Here is a 12,030-nt window from a genome sequence, read left to right as displayed (position 1 = left end):
TGGTACGAAACAGCAAGCCATGTAGTATTCTGTTTATCCTACATACTGTACTTACGTGTATTTTACTGAAAATGTCCTGCAGTCCAGGCAGCTAAATTGAAGACGCTTGTTTTGGAACCTTGATCTCTTCTAAAGCCTCGTGCAATCTATTACGTCAAAGCAAAGAAACGTCACTCTGAAAGTGTGGCGTGACGTGTTAGTTCTAAAGATTCATGGAGGGTAATTGACAAAGCTGCAGCAGTGATTTGAGGCATGCCGTTATTAGAGTTCATTCATTGTAATAAAGTGAAAAAAGGCCTTTTTTTTGCACTTCGGATTAAAGCCTAGTGTCGGAACATGTTCTAGATCATCAAACTATTGGTAAAAACAGTATTTTTGAGGGTGTGGTAAAGTGCCACATGACCTCCAACGAGATCCGAGAAAACCACCAGGATGTGCACCTGGGAGCATTCCCTGTATACAGGAAAAATTCCCACAGGATGTGCACCTACAGGATATACACCCACTTTAGGTTGAATTTAGACCCCTTCTGCTTCAGTAATACTCTTCAAGTGGGTGAAAAAATCAACACAATGAAAAACCCTCTGATATCTTCAAACTGCATGTGAGACATTTACCTCGCAAACAGCCCGAACGTCACAAAACAGCTTTAATGTTTTGTTTCTCCCTGATATACAGTGCAGTTTTGTTTGAAACGACTTAATAAGGAACTTACAAACAACCACCTTATCTAATCAGCTTTTAGTTAGATGCACTGCCCACACAAACAACCCCCCACCCCAAAACACATGCGCAGTAATGCATAAATCGATGGCAGAATCAATCAGTCAGTCACAGCAGTTGTTTAATTAAGTGGTAGGTGTATTGATCTGACCACAAAACTGATGCTGCTTTGCAGTTTGAGGACAGTAGCTGAAAGAGGTAGGTTAGCTTATTTAGCAGTTGCGGCCAACACCTGTTATTCTGCCCATAGATTGTTCGTACATGTATGTATAAATGCTCGAAAGAACACAGAACAAACGACTCGTCATAAAATTCATTGATTTTGAATTTATTTTAACCTACAATTCATGAATTCTGAGTTTAACCTACAATCTGTCAAGTCTTGTTTTACCAGACTCTCCTTACCTTAGGCTTAGTGTCTGACACACTTCTCATGCTTCATTCTTTTCCTAAAACACAGACTGTGAAGTTATGTAACCAGGGCGCCTATGCAAGACGATACGACTGCGTGTCCTACGACAAGCGCCCCGAAGTTTGATAGCTCTCTGTCCGACAACTTTTGTCGTACTGCCGAATTCACAGGCATCGGACAGCCTCCCCGATAGCTAGCGGAGGGGATTCCCTTGTTTACGGTCGCTCTGCGCGTGCGCCTGACGCAGCAGCTATGCCCTGTCAAGGCTGCGTGGCTGGCTCACCCCAAATCGGCGCCACGCAAACATCTTGATATGCACCAGACGCGTGAAACCGCAACGCGAGTATCACTTGCGAAACAAGAGGCTAGGCACCCATTCTGTTCGCAAACTGAATGTTGTCAGTTGTCACATCCGTCAACAGTCAACTGCAAAATATCGTGCAAGTTTGCAGCGTTACCGGGGAAAAAGAAAAATTCTAAGACATACAATTTTGACGGATGGGATACATGCACAAAGCCGCAATCTTGCAATCAAAGTTATTGTAACGACAACAGTGCTTATCGATAGGGATAGGCACCTCTAACTTTATCGTTGGACAGTGCCTACGATAGGCGCTATCGGTTCTTCGTGAATTCCACGACAGGGGGTTATCGGAAGTGTTCTGTTTCTCTTACCGACAAAACCACTGTCGGATCCTTCTTGAATATGGACCCAGCTCTCTAAACTAGTGCTCATTCAGGGGAAGCAAACATTGCAAGCTGAGGCTTTCAGCACCCTATCTGACATTTCACTTAGCTCCCTTGTACTTCACTTCTTACAGAGAACAGTGCATAACATCAGCAGTCAGAACACATTCACAGCCTAAGATCTTTGGATCCTTTGACAGTTTGCACTGGGCTAAGGCTGAAGTTCAAAACATTTAGCACACCCAGAGAATCTTTAACACAACACTGGTGTGAACATTACACTAAACAAGCATTTGTTTGGATATAGTTATAAACCTTTAGTACATTTCACAAAGGTTACAGGGTGAAAGCAACCATAAGAAAACCAAATGCTCTGATGGCTAACTTTCTCTGCAACCATCTCACACTTCTGTCAAATCCCCCCCCCCCCTCCCCCCCTCCCTGCAATGGAGGTCAGTCAGACTTTGTCTTTGTGTTTACGAATGCAGCAATGTTCCGCTGTCTTATAACATGCAGGCATGGGAATTGAAAAAAGAAAAAAAGGCTGAAAATTTGTACGTAATCATATGGCAAAGTCGACGGCGCAAGGGGGGTTCGGGGGCATACCCCCCGGAATTTTTTTTCTCCAAAGAACCCAAATGGTGCAATTTGGTGTCATCTAAGCTCCAAGTTTGCCATTAAATTCAGTTTTTCCCCATTTATTTTTTCGGCGGACACTTTTGCTTTTTCGGCGGAACCAAAAAAAAATTCGGCAGAAATTTGCCTTTCGGCGGACAATTCCCATGCCTGAACATGGAAAATATGAACTAGAACCAGAGAAAACTGACAACCAACACATGCATGAAACTGTTGTTAACAAACAAGACCGCAAAGAAACTTATACCTCCGGATTTTGCATACTAGTCTCTCCCTGTAAATTAATGGGCCACAAACATCAAACTTAATCTTCAAAATGATTAAAAAAACAAGACACGTAAGGCGAAAATACAACATCTAGTCAAGCTGTCGAACTCACAGAATGAAACTGAACGCAATGCAATTTTTCAGCAAGACCGTATACTCGTAGCATCGTCAGTCCACCGCTCATGGCAAAGGCAGTGAAATTGACAAGACGAGCGGGGTAGTAGTTGCGCTGAGAAGGATAGCACGCTTTTCTGTACCTCTCTTCGTTTTAACTTTCTGAGCGTGTTTTTAATCCAAACATATCATATCTATATGTTTTTGGAATCAGGAACCGACAAGGAATAAGATGAAAGTGTTTTTAAATTGATTTCGAAAATTTAATTTTGATCATAATTTTTATATTTTTAATTTTCAGAGGTTGTTTTTATTCCAAATATAACATATTTATATGTTTTTGGAATCAGAAAATGATGAAGAATAAGATGAACGTAAATTTGGATCGTTTTATAATTATTTTTTTTATTTTTACAATTTTAAGATTTTTATTATTTTAATGACCAAAGTCATTAATTAATTTTTAAGCCACCAAGCTGAAATGCAATACCGAAGTCCGGCCTTCGTCGAAGATTGCTTGGCCAAAATTTCAATCAATTTTATTGAAAAATGAGGGTGTGACAGTGCCGCCTCAACTTTTACAAAAAGCCGGATATGACGTCATCAAAGACATTTATCGAAAAAATGAAAAAAACGTCCGGGGATATCATTCCCAGGGACTCTCATGTAAAATTTCATAAAGATCGGTCCAGTAGTTTAGTCTGAATCGCTCTACACACACACACGCACAGACAGACACACACACACACACACATACACCACGACCCTCGTCTCGATTCCCCCTCTATGTTAAAACATTTAGTCAAAACTTGACTAAATGTAAAAAGGTAGAGAAGAATCAAACGAAGTCTGGAAAACCGCTGTTCTTGAAACAGCACATTCAAATTGCATTCCTTTTTGATGAACTTTGCCGTATTTGTTTATCTGCGCTGTTCATTTCCCAATTGCTGATTTTATTATGCTTTTTCTGTCATACATCTTGTCATCTTCCTCTGGGTTGCCTTTACAGCCCCACCCCACACCCTCTCATCTATCCCCATCCCCCTACATAAACTCATCCTCCTCCACCATTTGAAATGTGGTAGTTTTCATGTTTTTATTTTCATTGTTTCACTTTGGAATTTCTTAATGTTAAAAGCCAACTCCGCCCCCCTATGAACCATCACTTTCTGATCACAGAGTCCCCAAGCTTTTACATTACATAACAAACACGCTTTCCTTTGAAGGCTTACCGCTGGGGGACGTCCTGGCTGCTTTCCGAAAAGAATGAGATTTTTTTGGTAGAATTTAGTTTGCAGCATCCATACCAGTAGGGTATGGAATCGAAGCCTCGCTATGGCGCCAGACGGATGTTTTGAAAATTTGAAAGTAAGGAGTCGATCAGGATACAAGTAAGGAAAGACAAAGATGGGAGACATTCACTCACCGGTGGTGTTCTCAGAGTTTAATCATTAGTGTTGGCACAAACTGCTTTCCAGGATATGAGATTTATAATGTTCGGAAGCAGAAACTATGTTTTTTAGAGTCACGGAAAATAACTTCTTATAACTAGAGTGTAATTAGCATGGGGTTGTGTCCCTTAACCTGTCTCAGGCATATCAACAAATCTGTACAGTAAATCAACATTTCTTCTGAAATAGAGGAATCTGATACAGTTTTGTCAAAGCCAAACAATATTAATACAATTAGAGTAGACTCAATAGGCAGTAGGTGTACACATAATGCTAACGATGGTGGATGCCTAGCTAGAATAAACCATATTGAAGCCCATTTATGGTTTATGAATGCTAAATATAGCGACGCAATAAATCTGTATGTCACAGTATGACTCTATGAGTCATAAATGCTGTTAAAAGCCATTCCTTGTGTGTTTCATCAAGGTAGAGGTGATTTTTCCTACTATAATTGCCCAAAACTTGATCCTCATGCCACGTAATCCTTCAGTTAGAAAGATGGTGAAAATAATAGATTATATCATTGTTTCTCTTTCTCCTATAGCTAGTACCAGCCCTACATGTGGTTTCAGTGATCAAGTCCACAGAAATAAAATGAGGACACAAAGCAACACAACAGTATTGTGCAATATTTCAGCAACTTGTATCATTATCAACGTAAACCAGGATCTCATATTTTGTCAAATTTAGTAATCGATCACTGCATGTGAGTTTTTCTTTCTTGTTTGTGTTTTACAGGCTTGCTTTTTTTGGTTACACTTACAGTGACACTATGGACAGGCATCCAAGTTGGGTGAAGGGGAGTGATGGTGATAGAGGAGGAAAGGGGGATTAAAATGGTATCTGCATCTGCATGGGTAACGCCGGCAGAATCCAAAATGTTGGCTTAGTTACCGCCGGAGTAATTTACATGACAATGAAGCATATTCACTGCGCAACCAGTGATTATGTTACAATGTTACAAGATCATCTGCATGTTACGGTCGCAGACGTGTACGGTTACAAAGTGCATTGACTCGATTGAGTGCTTGACTTGAACTTGAAGCAGCATCACATTCATTGATTCAAAAGAAAGTGAAAGGATGTTTGTGTCGGTTTCAACCGGGCCCTTGCAGAAACTATTAACCCAAATGTCAAATACTTACAGTTGCCATATTCACTAAAAACTGGGTCTCTCTCGCCTCAGATCAAGAATGTTGTTCAAAAGTAGCAATTTGATGGTAGAAGGTTACACAGAACTTGAGCTGACATTACAGTTCTGCGAGAGGTTAAGGTCGAATCGAGGTCAGATAAGTTCGCTGACCAATCATGAGACTCGACGTATTTTGACAACAACGAAGGTGAAGGCTGTTCCAAAGCAGCGTGGCCGAGCACAAGCACGCGAGAGAAAAATCAGTTCACAGCTCCTTGAAGGGCAGACCTGTGTAGGTATCTTTACTTCAACCATTTAACCCACATTGCGGGACTTTGTTAAACCGATGCATGAGGCACCGCCGAATTGGCACAATTTAAGGGTGGATCACTTCTTCAGCAAGACTCTCTCTCTCTCTCTCTCTCTCTCTCTCTCTCTCTCTCTCTCTCTCTGAGCTTTGGTCCGAGTCACTTTTGTCTCTGATTCAGTGATTGAAACCAGAGCGGTTCGGATTACTCCAGATTAATGATTTCCAGACTTTTACTGTACATCTATTACATCCTATCAGTATTTCCCTTGGTATTTTGTGGATAGAGAAGCAGACTATATTAATTTTGGTTGAACAAAATATGTATTTCCTTAACCCTTTCATTAAAACATTTACAATCCTTCCACATTGATAATACTAATAGAGAGTGGGATACAGGAGTGTGTAAACAAAACATATATTTCCTTTATGTGTTTGTGATCCTTTCTTTACTGCACAGACACACACACACACACACAGACTCGATCTCTCTCAAACTGACATGCATGCATACACTTTTTGAGTAAATAATTTAAAGTCATAACTTTCACATGCATATTTCACTTACCATGGGCATCATGCCACCGTTTCTTTCTTGCATAATGGTTTTAGAGGGAAGTGCAGACATGTTGACAAAGATTCGAATTGGAGATGATTGTGCCCTGTAGATGGTGCTGACGGTAAGGTGAGCAGGTGCACACTAAGGTATTAGTTAGATCTGGAAAAGAAATGAAAACAATACAATTTTTTTCCAAAAGAAATCAGAATATGTGTACATGATATACAGCTATCAAAATGTGAAAAGACCCGTTATACCTTCTGTCTGAAATTGAAAACAACTGCCCCTGTAGACAAAGCGATAGTAATGTAGGATATAACTGTCATCACCTTTTCATCGTGTTGAATCTATGCAGAAATGTGGATCACACAGCAGTACTAAATTAGGCCTATCATACAGTAGTATCCCAAGAACTGACCACCCTGTTGCAAGTGTGAAAAGAAAGAGAGAGACATATATGCAAACATCTGAACCTGACAGATGCATGGTCTAGGTGAGAAAAGATCGACTTGTCTTACTCAAGTTACTGGCTGCACTGGTGGGCTTAGTTAAAGATACATAGTATGTATTCCTTCTCAATGTATATTTTGCTGATCCCATACCATCCATTAGACATTGTGAAGCTTTTTAACATCCTTATAAATGGCATTACACTGACAGTGCTCTACAGTTTTAAGTTGTAACAATGGTTTAAAGGAACTGATCCTGGCAAATCACCTGTACCAAGCACAAAAATCCTCTATCTATTATGTGTATAAGCCTTTTGGTTTTAATTTATTGTTTGTTTGCTTGATTTTTCAATTTGCTGTTGAAATTATGCACATTTCTAAGGTTTGGTAAACTACAGTGGAAAAAGAATCTGGTTTTATTAAGAATTATTTTACTATATATACCTATATATTTCCTTGATTTTGTTATTATAAATGTATATCAGTCCTTAATTCTGATGCATCAGGCAAGAGAGGATGACTGTCAGTTAATTACTCTTAGCTTTTTATCAAGGCAATGATGTTTAGCCATAGTTCGTTATACGCGTAGGTGTGCGAGAATGTAAGCGCAGTGCTTTAAAGATGTCCATGTGTGAACGTGTAAGTGGGCGTAGTCGAATGTCCATGTGGGAGTGGAGCATATAAGAATGCCCATGTGTGAATGTGTAAGTGGAGCGTATAAGAATGTGTAAGTGGAGCGTGGTGGAATGTCCATGTGTGAATGGGTAAGTTGAGCGTATAAGAATGTCCATGTGTGCGATGTGTAAGTGAGACATGGATGTGTTCATGTCTGAATGCGTAAGAACAATGCAAGGAATGTCCAGAGAGGTATGGGGAAGGTGTTTCTATAACCTGCCCTGTTAATATAGTGCTATATGTTTTATGTAAAATCAATGTCTTGTTTGTACATATTGTTATGTACCACGCCTGAATTTCTCTATGAGATAATAAAGTATTCTTATTCTTATTCTTATTCTTATCCTCTTAAGTCTTTGATAGAGTATCTTGAGTAAAGTACAGTACGGCAGGGGCTAAGCCAATGTTTTGTTTTTTTTAAAGATTATCGTACAGGTCTAATTTGCAATGAATAATCTGCGCCAAAGCTCAGAAAATCTGTAATTTTCAGGACATAATATCAGGTTCTGACAGTGACATTAAGTTGATTAACAAGGGCGTGCTTCTTGTACTTGCTAATTTGAACATCGATGTGAATGAATAGATTTGTGAGAAAAAAGTGATGTCCGAGAGAAGCAGACACACTGTATAGGTGTTCAGTTCGATTTATTCAGTTATCTAACGCTCAGTTTACCTGTGATTTGAAGTGTTGCTCAGGTTTCCCAACCTTAAGGCCTAAAAGTTGGCACAGACAGGTCAAACGGATGAATTTACACAGCCGACCCACATGTGGAACGTTTATAGCACAGCATTAGTAGATTCGCACCTTTTGTTCAGCCGTGGAAAAGAAACATAACCAGGTCTTCTCAGTGGTGTGATCACGATTATTCACGTACCTAGACACGCAAAGTGTTAACAATTGCCTTGCAAAAACTCACTGGGACCAAGAGTAAATTATTCAATGCCATTGAAAGGCTGTGCCATTCTGCAGCTTGGTGGTGGTGGTTGTCTACTAAACTACTACTATCTGAATCAGACTCATTTTGATTTTTGTTTATTTAAAATTAAACTGAACTTTTCCCCCCTCACTGTCTGCCTAATTTCTTTGTGAAGCATTAAGTGTTAAACTAAGGCATATTCCTGGAGGGATTCTCTGTGTTTGTGTGTGTGTGTGCGTATAGTATGTGCATGCGTGTGTGTGAATTTCTTTTAACTGCAGTGAAAATAGTCTTTCGTAAAGTTCAGAGAAGATGTCACCACTGTTCTCTAGTTCAATCAGCCATTTTACTCATTCTGAGATACATCCTCCAGCTTGTACATACATACTTGGCTGTTGTGTCGCCTTTGTCATGTGCAAGAATACAGTGTTTGTGTTAGGCCCAGTTTTGCTTTAGTTTAACAAGGTGACTTTAAAACCACACCTCTGACTGACATCTCTATTGTTTAACAATGTGTACCTGTTTGCACAGCCGGTAATATATTTATGCAAGAAAAGTATTGCTATTAGGTTTGTATAGTGTGACACGGACCATTCTGTTTGACAATGTACAGTGTGCATACATTTTGCGTCAGGCATTGAAGGATTGGAACAGGCAGCTGCAATTGTTTACCTAGTACATTGTATGAATACCTGATGAATTTTTTTTTACTTGAATCCAGGAAGAAAACTATTGAGTAAAACCCCTTCCACTGTATGTTTTGTTTGAGTTTTCTTGTGTAAGTTTGTATTGTAAGCTTTATTTTCCCCCATGTATTTCATCCTGGAGCAGCAACTTACTAGCTGTGGTCATACCTGGCCTGTACAGAGTGGGTTTGGTGATCGACGTTTAGTCCATTTGTTGAAAGCGAGATAAGAATGACAACATGAACATGCTTTAAAAGATTGTACAGTAGTACAGTGGAACCCCCACAGGACAGATATCAGTGTAATCTGATGTTTGCTAAACTGATAACCCAAGCTTAGCAGAATAATTGTTTCTGGTAAAGCAGTTTGAGAAGGACAATTCATAATTTATAGCTGCAGTGGACCCCCTATTTAAGACCAAACAAGTCCCGTAAGGCGAAATTATTACATTTAGTCAAGCTGTGGAACTCACAGAATGAAACTGAACGCACTGCATTTTTTCACAATGACCGTAGTCCGCCGCTCGTACATAAGGCAGTGAAACTGACAAGCCTGTTTAGCGCGGTAGCGGTTGTGCTGTGCTGCATTAGCACCCTTTTCTGTACCTCTCTTCGCTTTAACTTTCTGAGCGTGTTTTTAATCCAAACATATCATATCTATATGTTTTTGGAATCAGGAACCGACAAGGAATAACATGAAATTGTTTTTAAATCGATTTCAGAAATTTAATTTTGATCATAATTTTTAATTTTCAGAGCTTGTTTTTAATCCGAATATAACATATCTATATGTTTTTGGAATCATAAAATAATGAAGAATAAGATGAGCGTAATTTTGGATCGTTTTATAAAAAATTAATTTTAATTACAATTTTCGGATTTTTAATGATCAAAGTCATTAATTAATTTTTAAGCCTCCAAGCTGAAATGCAATACCAAAGTCCGGCCTTCGTCGAAGATTGCTTGGCCAAAATTTCAATCAATTTTATTGAAAAATGAGGGTGTGACAGTGCCGCCTCAACTTTTACAAAAAGCCGGATATGACATCATCAAAGACGTTTATCCAAAAAATGAAAAAAACGTCTGGGGATATCATACCCAGGAACTCTCATGTAAAATTTCATAAAGATCGGTCCAGTAGTTTACTCTGAATCGCTCTACACACACACACACACACACACACACACACACACACACACACACACACACACACACATACACCACGACCCTCGTCTCAATTCCCCCTCTATGTTAAAACATTTAGTCAAAACTTGACTAAATGTAAAAATGAGAGAAAATCGTGTCGGATAATGAGGAGTTTTTTTTTTTTAAATGGAGGTAAATTTACAAAGGTTATGAACAGAAAATCTGAGAAAACCAGGTCTTAAAAAGGGGAAGTCTTAAATCAGGGGGTCCACTGTATAACATGGTATGAAACAATACAGTTGCTTATTTCGTTTACCTGTTTGAAGTTCACAGAAGGACTCGGATGAACACACAGTCACAAGCACATCACAGGCAGTATAGCTGAGTGTAGCCACCAGGGGTGTTTATCAGATTGTGATCACATGTTGTTGCTCCCCCTCAAAACCTTATATTGCAGGGATCTATAGTCTAGGCGTAGGCCCGCACAACTCTGGTGGGTATCCCTGAAGCAATATGATCCTCCTTGCTTGACGGTAGTTTAAGAAAGTAGACCACGGTCCTGTTTGCACTGTAGACAGTACCGCTCTGTTGGTTATGGCAGATTATGTCCTATACCCTAGAGTTAGTAAGTCAACAAAGGCAGTCAGATCAGATAAAGGAAAGGTAAATGTCATGTAAAGGTCATTTAAACGACACAAAAATGACCACCAATGGGGGTTTCTTAGACAGCTGAAAAGTAGTAGTTTGAAGCTTGCCACATGTACTGTGCCTACATAGAGATAGCTTCTTATCTGCTGTTATTGCAGCCTTTCCCACTTCCATTTACCTATGCGCTGACAAAAAAAGAAAGGTTGCCCTGCCCTGACTTGTTCTGTCACGCTCTATGGAGTATGGTCACATGTCTCAAAGGAGAAGCAGTGAGGGTGTGTACAGGACGGTTCTGAGGGTTGAATTTTGAAAGAAATTATTTATTGTAACTTAGAGCACAATGTGCTAAAGGGCGGTTCACACGGCTGTCATGCAAGAGACCGTTCGGTTTTTTTCATGAGGCAGTGAGTGACACAGTGATGAAAGAGCGTTGACATGAATGGGTTTTTGCTGTTGACATTGACAGTGTGCATTGTCATTTCATTTGCAAAGAGGGGAGGTAGCTGATGATCTATGAGCAGGGGCGGAGCAGTTAAGCCAGAGGGGAGGGGTTACAACCTGGGGTCCAGGGGTAGATCCCTTGTGGGGTACAGGGGCAAAGCCCCCCTGAAGCTGAAGATTTTTAGCTATTTTATGAACAATTTATGGCTTATCCTTGATTTTAAACATGATCAACTGGTGTCAGCAGCCACTCATTATTTCTTTTAAAGTTAGTATTAAATCTTTTTTTTGTTTGGACAGCCGGGGGGGGGGGGGGGGGGGGGGGGGTCCGGAATCCCTGTAACCACCCCCCTAATCCGCCCCTGATGAGTGTATCGGTGGGTGTGTTTTTGGTTTAGGTGAATATATGTGAGAGTGTGTCTGTCCGTGTGTGTGTGTCTGCTGTGCGCACACACGAGCATGTACATATGTGTGCATGCGTTTGCATGCCTGCTTTATCTCATTCGCTGCGTCTGCGTGTCGGAACTGGAATTCCGACACACACCCCGTGGGTTAGGGGGAAGAATTTACCTGATGCTCCCCAGCATGTCGTAAGAGGCGACTAACGGATTCTGTTTCTCTTTTTACCCTTGTTAAGTGTTTCTTGTATATAGAATATAGTCAATTTTAGTAAAGATTTTAGTCAAGCAGTATGTAAGAAATGTTAAGTCCTTTGTACTGGAAACTTGCATTCTCCCAGTAAGGTAATACATTGTACTACTTTGCAAGCCCCTGGAGA

The 12,030-nt window shown here is 40.0% G+C and overlaps 2 protein-coding genes across 7 annotated transcripts in view; one reads left to right on the top strand and one right to left on the bottom strand.

Annotated features, from left to right (window-relative positions):
* Window positions 1-10,977, bottom strand: part of LOC138953934 (UTP--glucose-1-phosphate uridylyltransferase-like) — a 46,255-nt gene extending 35,278 nt beyond the window's left edge. Inside the window, exons 1-2 of one of the 6 annotated variants that reach the window (XM_070325940.1) lie at window positions 10,480-10,977; window positions 6,301-6,450 (exon numbers count right to left, since the gene is read on the bottom strand). In XM_070325940.1, the coding sequence (XP_070182041.1) occupies window positions 6,301-6,360 (60 nt within the window). In that variant the 5' untranslated portion in view covers window positions 6,361-6,450; window positions 10,480-10,977. Of the gene's footprint in view, window positions 1-2,705; window positions 2,733-5,438; window positions 5,580-6,300; window positions 6,451-8,088; window positions 8,208-10,479 lie in introns of those variants that run through there. The other 5 variants (XM_070325941.1, XM_070325937.1, XM_070325942.1 and 2 more) reach the window with 5 other exon arrangements.
* Window positions 5,633-12,030, top strand: part of LOC138953930 (protein O-mannosyl-transferase TMEM260-like) — a 44,835-nt gene continuing 38,437 nt past the window's right edge. The window contains exon 1 of the mRNA XM_070325923.1: window positions 5,633-5,717. The gene's annotated coding sequence lies outside the window, so the exon portion shown is untranslated. The remainder of the gene's footprint in view (window positions 5,718-12,030) is intronic.

This window comes from Littorina saxatilis, linkage group LG17 (assembly GCF_037325665.1).
Source record: "Littorina saxatilis isolate snail1 linkage group LG17, US_GU_Lsax_2.0, whole genome shotgun sequence".
Classification (NCBI taxonomy): Eukaryota; Metazoa; Mollusca; class Gastropoda; order Littorinimorpha; family Littorinidae; genus Littorina; species Littorina saxatilis.
Note: the sequence above shows the minus strand (reverse complement) of the source record. Positions and strands in the feature narration are given on the sequence as shown.